Source organism: Caloenas nicobarica, chromosome 11 (assembly GCF_036013445.1).
Source record: "Caloenas nicobarica isolate bCalNic1 chromosome 11, bCalNic1.hap1, whole genome shotgun sequence".
In the NCBI taxonomy this organism is placed as follows: Eukaryota; Metazoa; Chordata; class Aves; order Columbiformes; family Columbidae; genus Caloenas; species Caloenas nicobarica.
In genome coordinates this window covers 13,809,920-13,831,332 of record NC_088255.1, presented here as the reverse complement: position 1 = coordinate 13,831,332, position 21,413 = coordinate 13,809,920, and the positions used below count along the sequence as shown (strand labels likewise).

The 21,413-nt window shown below is 39.6% G+C and overlaps 1 protein-coding gene across 4 annotated transcripts; it reads right to left on the bottom strand.

Annotated features, from left to right (window-relative positions):
- Positions 1 to 436: 436 nt before the first annotated feature.
- On the bottom strand, positions 437 to 21,097 carry EOGT (EGF domain specific O-linked N-acetylglucosamine transferase). 4 transcript variants are annotated; one of them, XM_065642909.1, is made up of 17 exons: positions 20,757 to 21,097; positions 20,216 to 20,296; positions 19,172 to 19,401; positions 18,290 to 18,390; positions 17,626 to 17,734; positions 17,441 to 17,535; positions 16,199 to 16,303; positions 14,928 to 15,034; positions 13,069 to 13,172; positions 10,410 to 10,502; positions 9,600 to 9,671; positions 8,969 to 9,055; positions 7,783 to 7,851; positions 6,398 to 6,459; positions 5,176 to 5,295; positions 4,062 to 4,164; positions 437 to 3,685 (listed from the first exon to the last, which is right to left on the bottom strand). In XM_065642909.1, the coding sequence occupies exons 3-17, from the start codon at positions 19,379 to 19,381 to the stop codon at positions 3,539 to 3,541; spliced, it is 1,584 nt and encodes a 527-aa protein (XP_065498981.1). In that variant the 5' UTR covers positions 19,382 to 19,401; positions 20,216 to 20,296; positions 20,757 to 21,097; the 3' UTR covers positions 437 to 3,538. The 4 variants fall into 4 exon arrangements, with proteins under 4 accessions (XP_065498981.1, XP_065498979.1, XP_065498982.1 ...); XM_065642907.1 differs by having other exon boundaries at positions 19,172 to 19,396; XM_065642910.1 differs by having other exon boundaries at positions 20,216 to 20,262.
- Between the last annotated feature and the right edge of the window lie 316 nt (positions 21,098 to 21,413).

Below are 21,413 nucleotides of genomic sequence, written 5' to 3'. Positions count from 1 at the left end.
GTGGAAGGAAGAGCTCAACTTCAAGGCAAACACTGCAAATTGAAACAATTATTCAATGTTGAAATTAAAAAAAAAAATCATCCCCTCAGATTTTACTCTTCTGAGCAGATAAAAAGCTCTCAAGGAGAATGTTTCCTTCAGTTTCTCTCCTGCTTAAAAAGAACAAAAGATTAAGAGACATTCTAAACCCTGAGTTATCTCATTAAAGGTAAAACTGGTAAGATTAACAACAAAATTTAAGCAATTTCATTATTAATTGCTTTTAAAAATTTATCACCTTAATATTTATAATTGTACTCCTAAAATTAATAATCCTGATTTGCCACCTCCCCATTACAAACCATTTCTCACACTTACCCAATTTCCACAGAACTTCACATAGAAATATTGAAAATACCTCTTGAAGACTTCTGAAGTAAAAAGGAAAGACACCATGTGCATCCATAAATTATTTTTTATTTCAAATCCAACTCTCAGTTTACATTGTACATGAAACACAAGCAATCCTGTAATTATTCAGGATTGGCAACATTCATTAAGCCCCAAAACTAAATTCATCACACTGATGCCAATGTGCGAGTTCAACATAGACTCTAAACTTCAGTAAACTGGAGACAAAAAAAAAAAAAAAAAAAAAAAAATCAGAAGTAGCAAGGAACAAGACTCCTATAGTCTGTTTAAGAAAACATAATCCAGAGCCATATCCTGTCTAAAGAACAGGTGGCCCAAAAGTCTCATGAATTCCCTCAAATTCCAATTTCCAGGCAGACCGAGATGGCCCAGACCCTCTTTAAGAAAGTCATGAGCCAGATCTTCGCTCTTACCCAAATTCTCCCTCAGGATTTATTGGCAAAATACCATTAATCCAACTGAATCTCCTCCTACTGCCAAGATAATTTTGCGACTATTTGTAAAGCTGATCAACCAAAATAGTATTTGCATCCCAGTAATATTAAGCCATTAAAGGCTGAAGAATATCTTGGTCATCAACTGTCAAAGCTGCACTCGAATTTGCCGAAACTGGTGAATGTTGGCAGGATATTTACGCTTGGATTAAGTCCCCACAGCCTCTCCCCACACACTCAGGCGTATGTTCAACTGCTTGTTTTCCTGAGTCCTAAGAGAGCTTGGAAGAGCAGCTCCTCGTCAGCTGCTTCTGGGCAGACTCAAGGACCCGCCGGCATTCACACACCAGCTTCGACAGCATCATCTGCAGCACAGAAGGTTAAACATACACAAATGTTTTCCACAAACCAATCTTAAAATGCCAGGCAACAAAGCCACCAGTGCAAGACAACAGCGTTAGCTCTGAATGATTCCCAGATACATAAATATGACTGTCAGATTGGACCTCAGAACATCAGGTTGACATGGCAGGAAAAAGCAGAGACACATGACTCTATGCAATTAACACTATTTAAAATATTTGCCTCTAAAACCTGGCAAACCAAAAATATTACACTTTTTTCTAAAGTAAAAAGCTTTTTATTAAAAAAAAAATCCAATATCTGTGCACAGTTCATAGTTAAATGTTGTCTTTATTTTAAGTTGGTTTCATTCAAACTCAGACATTTTCCTGACTTAAGTTTTAAACAATTTTTGTTTAACAATCCCACAAAAGGTAAAAACACCAAAACGATCACACACACAAATACAGAAAATTGTGTTTCTCAAGGGCTGTGTTTTTTTTTTTTCAAGAAGTGCAATTTTGTTTCTATAGTTCTTCAAAGTTAAACAGTTTTATCCATCAGTAAAACAATACACTATGTCAAGAATTGTACCAGATACCTTAATTTAGCTTGTGTACCAGTTGTATCCAGCTTTTCCTATGCACTGCGTAAGGTCGTGAGAGATCTATATGAAAATGATGCTTACGGTAACTCATCTTTACCAGTATAGGCAGGTCAGTGAATGTATCTACACTCCGTGAAATTGCCTATGACTGTTGGAGAATGGAAGTCAATAATATCTACAATTGTACCAGCCAAATGTTTGTATTTACTGTAACTGTCTTGCTTTTGCATACAAATGTATGCTCTGCTTCCAGCCACAGAGACTGTGTGATTATACCGCAAGTCTATCATGGGAATACATTCCCAAAAAAATGCATAATTTAACATAGAACTCCGTTTTTTATCTCACTGACCTTGATTCTTCCACACATCCTTCTGGCCCCGGTTAAGACAAGAGAACTACTCCCTTTTTTTTTTTCCACCCACTACCACCACCAATCAGCTTCAGAGCGAATTTTATAAAGAACTCAGCTTTGGCTTAGTATTTCCTTCACTGGAAACAGTGAACTATGCTACTGGCTTTGGAAGGATTTTCAAAAATTTTCTAGATCGACACTTTGACATTTTGAGAAAACAAGAATATTAATAGATGAGGCTTTTAATGAATCCAAAAACGCGGTTCCTCATGACTTGATTCCCTTTCAGCTGAAAGACCCCCTATACATCTTATCATTTGTCATGAAAAACTAGAAGTCCATTCCCTTTAGTATCCTCAAAAAGACTCAAGTTTTATTCCAATTTGCTCAGGTTTTCCATTGCAGAGTGCTGTTTTATGTGAAAAAGTGGAAAACACCCAGATTACCTGAAGTAAGTATTCACTTAGGAAAAGATTTACCTGCTTTGAGACAGAAAACTGACTAAACCTACCGAGCAGACCTGTTATATTTTAGCATTTAAAACTACAGGGAGAAGCATCAAAGTTTATATTTAAATGCAAAAACATAAGATTCTGCTCTCTAACATGAAAATGTTTCTAAACTTGAAATAGAAATCTGCAGTGTCTGTTGGATCAAACAACAAAAGTTAAAGCTTTCTTCACCACTTCATTCTTACAACCACTATTTTACAAAGAAAAGTCTTAAAACCTAGAAATAACACAGGGACGAGCACAGCAGTGACATGGATGGTGACAGCAAGGAACTAACCAGCCATCCCGGAATGACTGCAGCATGTAACTCAACTGCAAATAACAACTGCAAATAACATACTGGGCTGTGTCTTGCAATGGAAAGGTGATTCCTATTCAGATATTTACTTACAGGTGCAGAACTATCGTATAAAAGCATCCAGCTTCTTAAAAAGAGGGACTGAGGAGCTCTGCCAGGCCTATTTCATTCCCAGAGACTCTACTGAGAAGCCACGCTGTGACACTCCATCCTCCAGCATTTCCTCACATAACAGTAGACATAAATTATCACAAAATTAGTATCTACCCCAGAAAATCTTACATGAAATGGATGGACATATCTTTGTACAAAGAAAAGGATTTATGAATTTGGAATGCAAAAATACAGTGAAAAAAACAAAAATAGCTCTGAAAAATATTTTTTACGTATCAAAAACTCCCAGGATTAAAGCGCAGGATTATAAAGATAAGGTATGGTGCTAAAAGTGGTTTGACGAGTTAATAATGGGTTATCGCCCTCGCAGAGGTTTACGTGTTTCACACTAGCATTTTGCTTTATGTTCTTACAGTATTTTTATGGAGCTTTATTTAAAAATAGTATTGCAGTCGGAAGTCTAATTTAGAATTCATCGTGTTTTACCCTAAATGGCCACTTGGAATGCTGTGAAACATGATTTGCAGCCAAAAGCACCAAGTACATAAATTCTTCCACATCAAAGGAGTAGTTTGTGAATTTTGGATGTTCTCCCAGTGTTGGGTGGTGTCCCTAGAAAAAACAAAATAAGACCTTTTAGACAGAAAAAAAACCCATCTTCCATTCAAAAAGCAAGAAAAAAATTAAGCATCTGCCATTTTAATTTATTATTTCTGATCCACTGATCTGCTCTGAGGCAAAAGAGTCAGCAAAGTAACTGCCTAACAGCAATGCTATAGATGGCTTGGATTCATGGCCAATTAATTTCATTCCTCTTCTTCCCTCAGCCCTTAATATCAAATGATTTCTTAATCTCAACAGGGAAGTTAATTTGGTCTAAAAAATGAAAATCCTATCTCAAAGATTAGAAACATAGATAGATGAAGCAAGATAACCTTTAAATGCTTCAAGTTATAGCACCCCACCCTTCCAGCAGTTCCATCATTACCTGATCTTGAGGGAACACTTTATTCCTTTTTCGCCAAGTGATGTAGTGAATGCCTCTCAGCCTTGCCAAATCCAGATAACAACGTTCATCTTCACAATTGTATCTAGGGGCAGGCAGAAAAAATCATATTTATTTACTGAGACGGTGCTGAAGTTTACCAGGGTGACACACGGAAGAAATAAACAAAGAAAAAAATATCCAAACGCAAAACAAAAAATCTTCAGGCCAAAACATGTGTCGTCCAGTTCTAAGACACCAAAACCATGGACAAATTCTAATCCATTGAAAACAAGGGCTACCCTCTGTTTTTAACATGTGGCCCAGGAGACACTTTGAGGCACATCTGCATGTCAGACATGTCCCTGTCCAGCCACAGCAGCTCTTGGACATGTAAAAAACCTCTGGGTTTCTGAACTAATTTGGAGACTGGACAAAATACTCTCAAGACAAGATGATGCTGCAAAGCATCAGCTCCACAGCTTTTCCACAGCAGGGTCTTCAAGCAGAATCTCCCAGGGTAGAGAATTCAGTGCTCTTCTGAGAAGCGTGCGGCATTTTCATTTAGTTCTGTAGAACTGGAGTGTCTATTAACAACCATACTTTGTGATAAAATAAGTTTACAAGGAAGCTACCAGAGAAATTTAGGTAAACAGCTCAGCTCAGCCAGCAAGCTGGTGCTCACGCCCTGAGCATAGCAAGGAGTACAGAAATAACCTCTGGGGGATCTTTAACACCCTGGACATCGCACCTCATCTCATCAGTTCTCCTGGATCACCAAAATACCATTTGATCTCAGACTCACCAGGCAGAATCTGACCAGTAAGGCTTTCTCTTTTTTTGCAATTTTTCCCAAGCAATTGTTGACTCGGCTGCATTTTATTCATACTATGGCATCTTAAGAAATCACAGGTTAAACCTGTATGCTATAGTTATTTTATAATGAAAGCTTCCTCGCTTTCAGTTCCCAGAAGAGACTGCCAAAAATGAAGTCTAGACGAGGACGCAAGACAAATATTCCTAGTCAAATACCAGCAATGGACAGTGCTTCATGAACACATAAGAACAGACATTAGGAGTTGTGTGTAGAATAGAGGGAGAGAAAAAACAGACTTACAGTTCAAAAACAACAGCCCAGTCTGGCAGAAAGAGCAAATGGGTAAGTCCCGCTCCATGCATCCCAATGAATATATCAGAGTTGTGGGTAATTCTCAGTTGCTCTGAAAATTCAAGTTCCCTGCAGACAATACAACAAAAATGGTTATCTGGCATGTCTATCCGTCTCAGCAAGAATTAGATTCATGTAGAAAGCGCAAAATTAACATAGGGGCATACTGAAAAGGAGAATTGATCTTTCAAGGAACAATTCCAAGAATCACAAATGCTGCAGCCAGCAATAACTCAGCATGGAATTAAAAGAAATGCAAACGGGTTTCAAAACTTCAGAAGAGTCTGTTCCACAAATTTTCTTTTTTTTTTTTTTTTTTTCCAAGTTAAAGTTTCTGCAAGTTTGGGGTTTTTTCACTTGCTTTAAAAAAAAAAAAAAAGGCAGCACCTCCTTTAAAAAAAAAAACCACCAACAACACAAAACCAAACAAACAAAATAAAAAACCCCAAACAAACAAAAAATGACCAAACAAAAAACCCCATAAACAAACAAAAAAAGCCCCACAACATAGAAGACCTAAATAGTTTTTAATGTAATGTAGAAGTGTACAATTCCCATCTAAAGATGTGGATATCCAAGGTGAACTTATGCAAAGGGCATCCAGTAGAAATTAGGAGACCAGGCTTTTCTCAGCTCCTAGAACTGTCACCTTCTCACATCCTTTGACTGTAAGCTCCAACTAAAGTATTACCTTTAAATAACCAGGTGTTCCCTAGCATACAAGGAAAGAATGGACTAAAGATACTTAATTGTAAGAGAAGAGAGACAACTGAAACGGGGAAGGCGCAAGAGGCTTCACTTGCATACAAACAGTTCATACATCAGAAAGGAAGAGAATAACATCCTCTCTGACCGTTTGGAAGAGAGTATAGAGAAACTGGCTTAAACCGCAACAATAAAGTTTAAACTGCTGTAAGGGCAGACATCAGGGAAATGCTTCTAACTATGACAACAGTGATGCTGCAGGATAGCTGGGGAAATCCATAGTGCATCGTAGCATGGGAGCACTTAACTAGCTCACCCGCCACTCCCCTCAGTAACATCCTTTCTTACCAGTTCTCGGAATTTGCAAAGGTCAGACATTGGGGCTTACATAGCTATGCCTGCAAAGGGCTTTCACCAGCCATAGGCAGTGTGAGATCACACTGGTTTCTTCTATCAACTTACGTACTTGTATTTGTAGTCTACCACTTTGACCTCCAACGTTGATACTGTTTTCAAAGCATTCACAAGCTAAGGAAGATAATAAAAACAACATGATTTTATGTTCTCCTTCAATTAATTCCTCCCCTGTGCTCCTGACCATTTTACACACTCCTCGTCACCCACCAGGAATTACAATGAGTGAGATAGAACATGCTATCGCTGCCGTATAAAGGAGCCATTCCCATCCTTTTGTGCCTTTCCACCCAAGATACACACGTTACTCCTGGCAGAGTAAATCCTGGAGAGGAGAATCAGATCTCCTGCACTCACATGCTCCACGACTCAATCCTAAACCACTCAAAGTAGTAGGAGTTTTGCCAAGAATAGTGGGAAGACATGGTTGGACTTCCAGAAGATATTCCAATACCTAAAGAAGCAAATTGGTAGCTGGGTGGATTTTCAAAAATACCTTTCCAGGTCAGACTCCTACTCAAATGAGAAGTGAAACGAGGCTACAGCCTGGGCTTCTAACCTAAAAGGGCTTTTTCCAAGTCTCCAATCCATAGCCAACAGGAGAGGGAGAAGAAGCCAAGCATTTTCTTTTACAAAAGTGTAGTAAAGATAACATTAACTTCTCCCTTTCTGTCATGTGCTCATTATCAGAAAACACACTACAGGCATGCACTGTGGACAGTCTTGCAGATACGGCACAAATCAGCCACGTGCGCTCTGTCTATTCTGCCACCAAGCTACTGCATCAAACAAGCCTCGGTTTCTCCCTACATAAGGTGAGGGTGATAATGCAAATTCATTTTTGCCAGACATTAACAGCTAAAAATGAACATAGGTAGGAAAACATTAGATATTGTCATTTTAGCACAAGAGAAGCTACACCGTAGTTCCACTAAGTTGCATGACTCGAAAACATGAATCGATATGAAAATTCATTAAGTTTTGAATGCACATACTCAGACACAATAGCTTACGCATTTTAATCTGCAAGTATAACAGAGGTTTTTGTTAGTCTTCAACACTGGGAATGCTAGAAAGAAAAGAGATAATCTGAATGCGAAAAAAATTAATTTTATCAGAAGCTCTGTAGTGTCTGTTTGTTAAGAGGAAATACTTTTAGTATTACATCTGTCATCTTCCACTGGCTATTTAAAAAGGGCAGCAAGGTTCAGTGTGTGGTGTACAGAAATAGAGACTGGTTAAAAGACATATTAGAAGAAATTTATATTAGAACTGAACATATTTGTCCAAGATTTGTCAGCAGATAGATGTCATTGCTATACCTGAGGAGGAAGGAAAAAAAATAAATAAATAAATAAATAAATAAATAAAAATCAATCCAATGAGCAAAATCTAAGTTCTGATAAATTTGTGTTTAAAAAAAAAAAAGGACCATACCTCATTCTGGTTTAATATTTTCCGGTAATCTGTACTACGTGCAAGTATTGTGACTCGAATTTTCCCATCCTGAAAAGAAAGCAGCAGCAGTGTATTAGCTATGAGACAGATCTCACTAAACAACCTCCAAATGCTTCCATATTTACTTTTGGCAATTATTCGAGCAACTAAATATGTTCCTTCCCCATGTAACAGATGATGTAACCACCTTAAAATTCGTATCGTATTTTCCAACAGATTAAAAGTGTCAAAAACTTTGTGAAAGTCTGACTATTAACAAAGTATAAAACATTTTCTGAAAGATTTATTTAATTCAGTATAAAAGAGCCTTTGTACTATACATTATATGGCAGTTTTTGAAAGCAGCTTTCAGGATGGCTTGGAAAAAAATATTTTACTTCTATAACAGCTCCTCCTTTTACCTCTTTAAATTAATTGGACTCATAGGGGTGTGTTCCAAATGAAATAAAGAGATTTAACTGCATGACTCCCATTAGTGTCAGCAGGAGAAGCATAACTAAATGCCTGTGCGGTGCTTTGAATGTGTGCCCCTCAGCGATAATAGGTAGGCTACTCTCTAGCAAATACTTCAAGAAGCCCAGAACTGCCTTATCCATCAACGCAGCCATTGCAACGATTTGCAAAAAACTGCCAGTGTGTACAAGAGAGAAGCCCAGGGCCAGATAGTACCGGGCAGGGATCGGAAGGACCAAATTCAACCATTTCCTCCTCTGCTCTGAGCTCAGCAGCAGCTCTGAGGATCGATAAAGAGCAAACTCACTGCATTGCTCTGTGAGACCCGCTCTGCTGGAGCCAAGGACAGCACCTTGTCAGCTGCTCCACAAGTGACCACGCACCACAAATCTTCCTTAACTAGGACGGACACAAAAGCCTTGAGCACAGAGAACGGAGCTGGGGAAGAGATCCCAGGGTTAGAAATAGGATGTTCTAAAGTCTGTCCTATGAAAATAAGACATGAGGGCAACTGTCACAAACATACAGAAATGTTTGCTGAAGGCCTTTAAAGAACAGGCTGACTTACTGGAAAAAAAATCCCGAGCACCACACTAAAGGACAAAAAGTGCATGATATGCCGTTATGTCTCACTGGGTCCAGCTTGCTAATGCTGTTCCTCTGGTAAGAGTCATCAGCTCCATATTACAACTTTATTATTCGGTTATCATACCTTGGGTCCTTCTTGTGTGATATTTAATCTGTGCAACACATGCTGAGAAAATGCTCTAAATAGCCCCGTACTGTGACAGCCTGAGATCTGAAAAAAAAAAAAGTTGTTAATAAAGTCGTTAATACAAAAAGTTATTTTTCTCAGAAAACCTCTCTTTGTGATCAGTCTTTTGCCATTCTTGTCGAACAAAAGCCCAGTATCATGCACTGCACTAAACATGTCATTATTCACTGCAACACAAGTGGTACGTTCATTTAGAAAGAAATAGAACTCTCGTTACAGTGTTACAGCCTGAACACATGAACCAATATCTCCAGGAAAGTCTGCCAGTGTACAAGCTCTCGTGCTCCGCAAAAATACCAGTAAGTTCCCAGTGCCCAACCATTAAAGAGGAATAAAATGCATCTCACGAGCTGTGACATACGAGATCACACACAACCAGTTACTATCAACCAGCTAAAGTAACTTCAAAAGCCTGATCTTTAGGGAAGATCATTTCACTAGGAGTTGCATAGGCTTTCAGGGCAGTACATTTCATGATAACGCAGCTATTTGAGAGATTCATTAGCTCAGATTCTATACTGTCACACACACATCTAGTTAACACAGTGGATGGATAAAAAGGACTCACCAATGGTGTGTTATAAAACAAGCCGTATCGCATCCGAGGCAGTAATGAGAAGACTGCTTCTTTAAAGCATACCTGCAAAGGAAGATCACAAGAAGTTACACTGCACTGCTACCTTCTGCTGGCACAGCCCCTGCTCATTCAGTGGGATCACAGCTTATAATGAGCTCGCAATAACACGTTCCTGTCAAGAACATCCTCACTTCCTTCACTGGGCAAATGAATAGAACAAAGACAATCCTGATCCCAGAAGAATTCTCACTAAAGATGCTACAGATGCAAGTGTGGGAAGAGGTAAAGAGACCGCCTCCAAAACAGAACAAACACGAACTAAATAGAAGAAACCAGTTAGAGAGTAGAGAGCTTAAGACATTGGATTTAAAAGACCAAAATGAGCTCTGAATGAATGGGTAAACTTTTGATGAGAGTAAAAATTTTTATGATAAGCAGCAGGTATACCAACAGTTGCAGGGGAAGATAAACACCTCAGTAGGAATCAAGATACTAGAAAGGACAGCACCATTTGAAAACCCTTAATTTCAGTAACAAGTCCTACAGAAGTAAAACCAATATATAAATACCACCTCCCAGATGACACAAAAGTTAGGCCCACCTATACAATGCACGGACATGCCACAGAATCAGGTTACAGCTCTGTCTCCTTTGTGAGGTAGAATACGCATGTTACACAAATTAAATATGCATGGAAAGTATTAATGCTTTCCTCTGAAATACCCATATCCACAAACTTGAGAAACTGGCATATTTGCTACCTAGTGACTATGAATTAAAACAAAATATAAAATTTCATACCCTTTTAGAGTCAAAGGTTTTCAAGTGTATTATTTCATAATCAGTAAATGCCTTCCATGTCTCACTGAACAGGTCACCATAGCCATATGAGCTCTAGGAGGAAAGGAAAAAACACAAGGGCATAATGATTACACAAACACATACAAAAACTCTCCTAATGATTTACAAGTTCTGTATATGAGTTTTAACATACAGTTAATATGTGCATCCCCACCAGGCAAGACAGCCTAGCAAAGAACACAGACAAACCCTACCTTTACAATGGCAGTTAACTCAAGTTACCTGTCAAGTAGTAAATTTTTAATAAACGGTTTTATAAATCAGCAATCTAGGCAAGTTCTTCAATAGCAGATTAGAATTTCTGAGTTAGGACCAAGGACTACCTATGACCTTCCCCAGAGACAACAGAAGACAAGTTAAATTTGAAGTAACAGAAACACAGAGATGGTAGAAGGCATGAACCTTGACTCCTGAGACTAAAAAAAACACCTGGGAATTCAAGTGCAACAGTAATGTTGGAAGTAAAAAGTCACAACAAGCCTGTTTCACATTTGCCTCTGTTTTGGAATGGTTGCTTATATCACAAATTGAAGGCAATGATCTGATTTGATGGAAGAAACAGCCAGGAAACCATGTTTTGCATTACTTTGATGAGCTTTTATACCAAGAAGTTTCTCTGAAGGGCAGTATAAATGCTCTGTGGAACCCTTTAAGAACCATCTACTCCCTACGACATTGACCCAGCAGCAGGGGCTCTTGCCTTCAAATTTGTAGTATTTCCTACACATCTGAGGGCTACAAGTCACCATCTCTTGCTCTTTGGATGCAATTAAATACGTTCTCAGTAGCCTTGGTACCAATTCTTGCTTAAAGCTTCCTTTCAACTCTAGAGCTGGTTCAGGCTGCTTGGAAAGTTATGTGGAAATATTCCCAACAAGAAGTTTGAGAATAAGACTACAAATAACCGCAGAAGAGAACAGACATGTAGTTAAATGTAAAAAAAATTAAAGGGTGCCAGATTTCCTTCAGTTGAAGAGATGCTTCCTTCCTTTTCTTCTGCCATTAAATTTTAATGAATTTTAGAATCCACACTACTTTCTGGCCATCTCTGTCACAAGAACTGCTCTTCCAGATTAGAAGAAGAGAACTGATCTTCAAAGCTGTAAGTATTACTTTTAAACTCTATCTGCTCTCCTTAGAAGTGCTTTATAAACATTTCTTTCCTGTATTTACAGAGACGGTCCACAAATCAACAACCAGAGGACTTCATACTAATTTTCTGCTTTGTTTAACCTACATCTACAAACATTATTGTTTAATAAGAACTGTGCACTGATTCTACAGTAGCTAGAAAGTATGGCCAAATCTAATTACATCAAGAAAAAATAAAAGAGAATGAATAATAAGCTCAAGTCCATCTTTCAATAGGTGTAGACAGTTCATTAGCAGTTAGTTGGTGCCATCATCTGGTTGTACATGGTAAGGAACTCAAGCAGACTGAGCAGTTAAGACATTTAAAATGATAGCACTGTGACAGTACTTACTTTGAATGGTACATTTGAAAGAGTTATTTGATTCGACAATGTGATATAAGAAAAAGAGTTGCTTTTCAAAAGAATTTACAGGCCTGTCTGACACATTTGATCTTTTCAGAAAGTCAACAGAGCCAGATTAACAGGTCCCTGTATAACATCTAGAAAACTTGCTGATCTAGCAGGTGCATTTATTTTAGCTTTCAAAATATAAGACAATTAGAAAAAAGGGTCTCATCTAGCCAAAGAGGTTTCTCATTAAATAATTAACAGGGGATATTTGCAGTTCTCTATTGAATATAAGTTGTCCTTACAGTAAATACTCAGAAAGAGAACCCAGGATTTTATGAGAACGAGACAGGCATGGGACAATATTGTAGTCAAGAATGGTGTTATTTCTGGACTTGATTATACATGTTACCTGGCATGTTACAAATTGATTAGTTTTTTTGTTATTTAGTTTAACATTCTCCTATACAACTTAAATTCTGGCCAGAAAAAATATTATTACTCTTAAACACAGTCATGGGTTCAACTCAGCATTACAGCAGAAATAGCCCCACTTAAAAAATTGCTTTATATGTCATCATGGCACTCTAAGAGGTGATTGAGAGAAGTAACTGCAAGAAGGCTATTTAAAGGAATTAAGTATTAGACTCTGTTTTGATACATAGACGAATTTCATTTAGTTGTTTTCCTTATTACAGGCTGCACATTACTGACTTCAAAAGATGCAAGGCTGCATTTCTTTTTAAATACAGAAGAAATAGTTTTAAGTAAATCTACTTCAATATTCTCAGAGGAAAAAAGTCTACAGGAAACAGCATGAAATGTACAAATGCCACATATTAGAAATATGAATCATGTTATTTTTGCGGTCATACCAAAAAAAAGCATAATTATGTACTAGCAAAAGATGAGCTATGTTCAAACAGCACATGGCTTATTGTCAAAAGCCTGTTACCTAACTACTGTTCATGCAGCTGTATTAAAAAGATCCAAAAACTTATCGGTTCCACATGGCTAAGCCCACAAGAAAGCTACGTATTGTCTGCCAAAAGCATCGGGGTCTCTATAAAGCAGAAATACAACCTATTACAAATAGGTTAAAAGCACAACAGACTTACAGTGTCCCACATGACTATGTTGACATCAGTGCTGAAGGAATTATTAATATGCTGTGTAATATAAAGATTGACGAAATCACAGAAGTGATGGTACATATTAACACCTGAGAAAGAAAGAATTGTTAGCAAAATACAACATTACTCACTCTTTATTGGTTCATGCATTTTTTTCCTTAATAGTATCCTGCATTTTATATTAGTTTTCCCCTGCTTCTGACTGAATGCTTCTTATACACCCTAAAAAAGCAAACCTTTATCAATCAAGGTAAGAAATGCGAAGTAAAACATGTTTTTAAACAGGTCAGAGAAATTAGAAGAGCGGTCAAAAGACAGCATAAGAAAAAGATAAGTTTCACGTGCTACTTCTCATTACAGTCTGCAGCTGCTTTCAGAGGTATATGAACGCAACTACTGCTTTAACAATAGCTAGTTAGACATAAAGGAAACACTAAAAACAGGCCTTTGGCACTGATCTTAATTCTGCTTTATTAGAGTTAAGAGAAGCTCTGTCTGCAGGACTACAAGACAGAACTTGTACTTTTAAACGAGCCAAAGCCCAAGTAATTCCTCAGGTTTTTTCTCAGAGCATTCTTGTTCATTCTTGGTTTCTTAAGCTAATACCTTAAGAACATGGTGCATAAAAACCTACCATGAAACAAAGGAGGTAACATAGTCCAGTCTCCTTGCTGGTGAAGACCAGATCCCAGATTTGGAACCATGTGCACACAGTCCTTATTTCTAAGCTTCTGACCAAAAAGAGCTGCCGCGATAGGAACCGGCTGCTGTGCCTCTCATACTACTCAAACAGCATTTTTCCCCTCCTTCCTTTAAAACAAAGTGATGGACAAAATCACCTCCTGAGCTACAGCTAGACCACCCTGCTCAAAGGTACAAAGTGACAGCACAGCAACGCTCCCACCATAACTGTTCAGGAGCCTGCAACAACTTTGCTTAAAATATAAGGTACTGGTCTGCACGGGAAGGGGGACAATCCAGTTCACAGTGTGTCACAGGGTCAAAACGCAGCAGACGACTATGCAGTTTAAACCATCACTTACCCCACAGCAGCTTATTTGCATGTCTACAACCTGAACACCCCCGCTTCATTAACATTTGTTTGCAAAATATGCTGCATGAACAAAAAGGCTGGTGAACTTCCAAAAACAGTCAGAAACCATTGGCTTGGGTGCTGCCCCTCTCAAGGATTTTGGTGGAGCGTTGCACAGCATTCACCAGAGCTCTCTGTACTGACATAGCCAACTTCTTCCTGTGGCTTTTCACCTAAACTTGAAACTTTAAGATTAAAAAAGGTCTATATTTAGTTTTGTGCATTTTGGCTTTTCTGGGATGGGTGAGGGGACATATTTTAATCAACTAATGAAACTTATTCCCTTGAGCTTTGTCTTTGAATACCACTTCCTCTTCCAATGCACAGAGAATCCTCAACTACTGAATACATACTACAAGACACGTACACACCTATGTCTTGTGCGTCATGGTATGAAAAACTGTCATCCGGAAACACAGCCAAAATCAAAGAGTCTGTACAGAAAAGTATTTGGCACAAAGACTCTGTTAAAACACAGTCAAGAGTCAATGACTGTGCAAAACAAGTGGCAGGAATTTTATTCATTTATTTATTACCTGTGACAAAATGTAAGAGTTTTAAAATCTAAGTTTCCAACTTCATCAATGGAACTACAGAAAAAAGGACTTTAAAAGTCATGATTTTTCAAAAAATAAAAATATATTACAAGTGAACTTGACAATAACAAAGGCATAATGCAGTTGTGCAAGTTGTATATGAGGTCTTTTTACTGCAGTACTAGAGGATAAAAAACACTAAAGACACCAATTACCTGCATCTAATTTCATGAAGTATGTTGGCTTTTCAATAACAACATCACACTTCTGATCTTCTAGGGGCTTGAAGTTTAATGCAGTAAATGTCTGGAGTTCTGCAAACCTATGAAGATTCAATCACACAGAACACACTTTGTCATTAACACACTTAAACAAACGTACTTCCTACATCTAAGATTTCAGAACTGTTCATCCAGTCCATTTGATTTAACAGGAATGCTGAAAACTGATAGAGTTTGATAATTAAAATGATTTGAAATTGTAATGGAAGGTTCTTCAGGTTATAAGCTTCAAGAGGTTAAACACTGCCTTTGATCTCAGGAGTGAGCAGCACCTTTGATCTACAAATCAAGGCAGTTGAGATGTAACAAAGAGCCAAGATCTGTGGGTCTCTCCAACCTGATCTGCATTGGCAAAGACACTTCAGCAAGATCTTCATGCTTTGGTCAGAATAATGAATAGAGATGTAATATTTATTATTCCTGGATCTCAACAAGGATGAGCAGTTGAGATGACAATAGCAGGTAGAGAAGAAAAGTCTTTTCCTCCTCTCAGCTCCTCTTAACTGAAACAGACCATTAATGCAAAATGAGGGGGAAAAAAAAGGAAAAAAGAAAATACAAGAAAAGCATAAAAATGAGTTCTTATATGGATCTTGATGTCTCCAGTTCCCTCATGCTTCATCAGTTAACCAGCAAAGCAGCTCTGAAGTGCTAACATGCAACCCATGATACTTAACCAGCTACTGCAAAGCACTCTCTGCCATTCCCACTTGGCCTGTAAACTGTTGCCCATTTTCCATTCCAGACATAGGCTCCCCTGGGAACATCATATGAATAAATATCCAGATCAGGTATTGCATTAGCCCCAGCATCACCAGGGACCGTGTGAACTAAGACACAAGCACAAACTTCAAGGCACTTCACAACAAAAAAATTGTCTGTCTAGAGGTAGATCAGGTGTACAACCAGCACCCTGTCCAGAGAATGTCTGAAGGTTAGAACTTCAAATTACAAGACATTTTCAGATCTTTTGTTCCAGTAAATTAGGCATGACACAATTACACATGGCATAATTCAGAACATTCTACATCGATGTAATTACCAGAGGTACCCTGTATGAACTCTCAAATTGACCTTAGAAAGGAGCAACTATTTCCTCAGTATGAAATCCCCTACACAGAGCTGCTAGTGTGCCAATGAAAAAAAAAAAATTATAAAAAAATTAGTAAGTGAACTTGGAAGCAGCCTTGACAAACGATTCTTACCAAGACTGCAGAGGGCTCTTGCGTTGACCTTCAGCCAAAAATGCTTGAACATCGAGTGTGCAATGACCTCCAATTTCTCCCTTCTGCAAGAAGTCTTCTTTGAATCTAATGCAAATTAGTAAAAGTCTATCAGTTTTTGTGCAACAGTGTTACAAGTGCTCTGCAATCTCAATTACACACTCAAACCAGTGCTAGTTAGACTCAATTTAGCAAGGTACTTCATACGTACTTAACACTTGAGTATTTTCTTCAGCATAAATCAAGCATTTCGCACAATTCCTCAATAAAGATAGTGGTGTCCTTGGAGTTCTACACATCAATTTAGAAAACAGCACTAATCCACCCAGAAATGTTATTAGGAATCATTTTCACATACGCAAATGAGAAATTTAATCAGATTTTGCTACATGATTACTTTCAGCATTAATTGGGTTTTTTATTTGTTTTTAATAACAATTTCTCACTGAAAATCACCTCAGATTTCACAACCCAGTTAGTAAACTAAGAATTTTATACAGCATACGAAGAGTGAGGTGCAAGAATGAGTTGCATGAAAACAAATTGCCAACTAAAAGCTCTGTCTAAATTAGCTTTTAAGATAGGCTGAGAAGATGAGAAAACCTGTTCTGAAGGGTATCAGCAACAGAATCATGAACCAGCTCTTTTCAAGTCATGTACCCAAGACACCAACTTCAAAGATAAGGCAGAAGGAAAAAAAAAAAAAAAAATCGGTGATGCCAGTATCAGTGGTATGGAGTTCTTTTACTCTGTTTTCCAATATGTAGCATTTTAGTTTGAGATGCAGAAGATCCATGTTCAGATCTCTCTTCAGTCTCACTGTATCTAAAAATGTAATTCCTGTTTCTGGTATAAAGGCACCTACCGTACCAAAGGTCCTCTCAGTGCCTCATACAAAACCAGCTCTACTTTGTACATCACTTGATCAAGAAAGGAGGTGACTGAAGACACAGAAAAGCCTTCCTCGCTCCCATCAGAAAGCAGGATTTCAATCACCCATTATCACTCCATAAAAGTGAGAGTTTAGGTTTTTAAATAACCTGTACTGCTGACAGCAGCAGCAAACAGGAGTCAAGAGGTGTAGATCTCAACAGGACTTCAGCAACAAGTCTCTGATCAGCAGTAAAGCCCACGGCAACAAGCACACCAGCTTTGTTAAACAAATTCTGGAGTCCTTTTCCCTGCCATCCCTTAGTTTTACTATATAACAAGCAAATCAGAGACCTGTCATGGTTTCTCTTCACAGTTCGTAAATCAATGTACAAGTTTGTTGCTCTGCAGTGCTGAAGGTACTGAGAACAGGTCAGAGATGAATCTCCCTGTTAAGAAAAGAAAGAGTAGGATCTCGTCAATAACAAAAATTATGTTTAAAAATAGTGAAAGCTATCATATCTATCAGAAATACCTACTGTTGCTGCAGGCTTGCAATGGGTTTTCATTTCATTGAGCCTCTCTCGAATGTAACCAAAGTCAGCTTGTTTCCAGAATATCTGTTGGGCTGTCTCAATGTCACTTGCCCTGATGTATGAAGGAGAGAGGGAAAAAAAATCAAGGCCTGTTGCTCAATTCCAGTAATAACTTTAACAGATAATATTTTTTTTCCACTAAAAGTGGAAAAGAAGTGCCAGTCGGTTACTTTGTTCACATTTAAGATGCAAAACAGGAAGCAAGTTATCAGCTGCATGTAAGGGGAAGTATCAATGACAATTTAAAGCTATTCTTCCGTAAAAGGATATAACTTTTTTTCACATTTTTGTCTGCTTTTAAAGCTAAGAAAGGAAATCCAGAGTTATTTTAGGAATCTGAATTCAAGGCTAAATCAGAATAATGAAGACATTGTGTCAGAAAGTATTGCAAACAGTATTTTCTTCCTTAAAAAGTTAAATTCTTAAAATCATGTTGAAAGACATTATATATAAATACACACATATATAGATGCACACATATTTCCACAAAAATTCATTCTTTAAACTCTAAACATCACAATAATGTTAACTTCACAGCTAATATTAAAGTGAGCACTACATTCTTTCTTTAACATACTGTATTTTACACACATAAAATGAAACTTACCATCCAGTTTCAACATAATCACACACTGGGTAACTGAACCTGTAATCTGATTTGCAAGATTTCTCATAACCCCAGCAGGATTTTAGTTTCTTCAAGTATTTCTGTAACACAGAATAACTGAATCAAGTTCTGCAACTGCAAAATGGGAAATGCCTTAAGTTAGTTGTTAGCTTATAAACTACCTTTTGGTAATAAATCTCACATAAATTACTTTTGGCTTGGTCTGTTTTCAAATGGAGTTTAAGAACGAACACCCAAAGTCTTTATGCACAACAGAGGCTCCAAAGAGGACTCACATGCACAGCAACGCTATCCTTGTCTTTAATATGTCTGTTCTGGGACAACCACTTTTCCTGACCCAGCGAGTACGATTCCAAACTTTTCACATCAGCGATGGATATATGAATAGATAACAGAGCTACACTCACACAAAGGACAGCGCAACCACAGGGTAAGATTATATGCAACCACAGGGTAAGATTAAATCGGCATTTTGTTGATTTGCCTACACCCTTGGCACTTCCGCAAAAGTACTACAGCACGCTAAAAATCACAGGCCTAGAAACTACTAACTGTACTGAGTTCACACTCCTTTTGCATGTATGGGAGTCATTAAGATTAAGATCATTGCTTCAGCTCTGTAACAATTAAAAGAGGGAGGATAAAAATCTCGCAAAACAGTATGTTAAAAATCCAGTCTAGTGAAAGCATCAGATTCAGGAAGAGCTCCATACAACTATTTCAAAAGCAACAATTCCAACTCTCAGTGGAACCAACCAATTGGCAAGGAGACCAATTCATCACCACCTTTAACCACCAAGGCTCTCAGAACAAACTACCCCAACATTACATGTGAACAAACAAACAAGCAAGGAGACCTACTTTATATGGGCAATGAGAGTCCTGCTTACAGATGCCAGCAATATGCTGATTATTGTGCAGAAAGTAGGGAATATGTTCATCTGGCAAGTTGATAGCTTTGTAGCTATATAATGGCTCTTCCGGAATGTTTTTTAATTCAGTAAGATTTTCAGCTTGGGAATTAGCCAGAATTTCTTGCAGCAGCAATCCAAATGCAAGCAACATGAACATGGCAACCTGTGAGTTCTATACTTATTTAAAAAAAAAAAAAAAAAAAAAGAGACGACACTTAGCATATATTCAGCATAGCACATTTCAAGCATACTAGACAATATTTTGCCAAAGTCAGTCATGTACTCAGAGAATTTGTACTTGTATTTCTGGGGTGATTTCTTTTTCCTATGAAAAGTAAACTTTCACTAAAGGGCTAGACTGTACAATGTCAGGATTATCTTTGAATCATTAGTCATTGAGGGTTATTACGTACTCCCGACTCACAGTCAAACTAAAATGGGTGTGTTTACTTTAGCTAAATCCCAAGGGATCCTGAGAGTTCAAATGTGGAAACTAAGTATAGAGCATGTAACATCCAGTCACTAGGATAAAAATGTGGAAGTATTGTGGGGGGAGGGGTGAGAAGAAGAAGAATTTTAGTTTAAAAATAAGTATAAAAATAATACATTCTCCACTTCGGAAGAAACTAATCATTAGCTGAAGGAAAACTATGCAGTCATGAATAAATGGTCAGACTTAAGTCTGTTTCAAGATGCTTGTTTTCAGTAGTTAATATAATGTTAAACAAACTGTAAATACTGAGTTATACACATAAAATTTTAAGTAGAGGCCCACACATATCTATATACTCTAAAGCAGATTGGATACCTTTCTGGTAATAACAACATTCTCAAACATCCCTGTGCTTTGAACCATTAAACTTACTGGGAAAAAAAAAGTGGATGGCCTGTATCTAAAAATCCTTTTTTGGCATTATAATTTGCCAAAATTTGCATGCTTGCTAGCAACTGAAGCCTTTAGCAATATTCCTACAGTACAAGTAGTTTTTACCTGTTTGATTTGAGGAGAACTGCTTCGGATTTCCCAAGTACACAAACCTGGTGCGGGGAGGGGAGAAAAGTTACGTGTGTCCTGCAAAAGAAGATTCCTCAGAACACAGTCCTGCTTCTTGAGAAACATTCGCAGCAATGAGAGGAACCTTCCAACAGCCCAGAGCGTTTCTGACCTGCCAGGGTACTCGGATCCCTACAAGAAAGCAACTCCCTTTCCCTTTGGCATGCATTCCAGGACACGGGGCGATCCCGGGTGGATCACAGCGCACCCCAGCCCAAACCAAACCCCATCTCCAGCCCAAACCAAACCCTGTGCTGCGGTCTCCGGCTCACCAAAACGCTGTTGCCCCCTACCCATCCCCTGGGCCCTGGCTGAGGATCAGTCACTTCGGGAAGGTGCCCGACACCCAGTGCCAGGCCTGTGCCCGTGTCCAGCCCGCACTAGACCCAGCGCTGGACCTGCTGCCAGCCCCCAGCGAGCCCCATCCCGCCCCGCCCGAGCCGCCCCCGGCGCCGCTCGCCCACGCCGGGCACCTCACCTCGGCTCAGACCCGTCGGTCCCGGGGAGCCCCGCGGCCCATGGGACCGGCTGCTCCTCCCGTTACGCGCTCGCCGACGGCCTTAATCCTCATGCCGCCGCGGCAGCTGGCGGCCGTCCCGGGGGGGAGCGCCACGGCCCGGCCCGGCCCCGCCAGGCTCCGCGGGGGAAAGGCGGCCGCCGTGAGAGGGCGGCACCGCCGCCGCGCCCCTCCTTCACACCCGCGGGGAGCGGGGCGGGCGGCACCGCCACACCCCGGCCCCCACCGCGCGGGGGGACAGGGCTGTGGCCGCCGGGACCCGCCCCACCTGGAGGCGGCGGGAGCGCCGAGCCGCCGGGGAAGGAGGAAGGAGCCCGGCCGGGCCGGGCCGGAAAGCGGGCGGGGGGAGCGGGTTGGCCTCTCCTCAGCCAGGTGGAGCCGGGTCGGTGCCCGCCAGCCCGGCTGCGGCCGCCCGGGGCTGCGCCGTGCGGCACCTGCCCGGGGGCAGCACCGCCGCCAAGGGAACGCGGTGCCGGAGCGGGGGCCGGCGGCGCGTCTTCCTTCTGCTGCCGGAAATAAAGCGCTGCCGCCGCCTCGCACCGGGAACGGCGTCCTCAGGATGTGCGGGAAAAGGGCCTTTTCCTGCCGCCGCTCAGCAGGAAGCTCAGCCTCCGGGCA

Excerpts from the sequence above, each read along its gene's own strand:
- EOGT (XM_065642909.1), bottom strand. The coding sequence starts at position 19,381 with ATGTTCATGTTGCTTGCATTTGGATTGCTGCTGCAAGAAATTCTGGCT. Across the intron at positions 17,735-18,289 it reads GATTATGTTGAAACTGGATG|GGCAAGTGACATTGAGACAG; the intron begins GTAAGTTTCATT and ends TTCATACATCAG. Across the intron at positions 15,035-16,198 it reads AAGAGCCCTCTGCAGTCTTG|GTTTGCAGAACTCCAGACAT; the intron begins GTAAGAATCGTT and ends GAATCTTCATAG.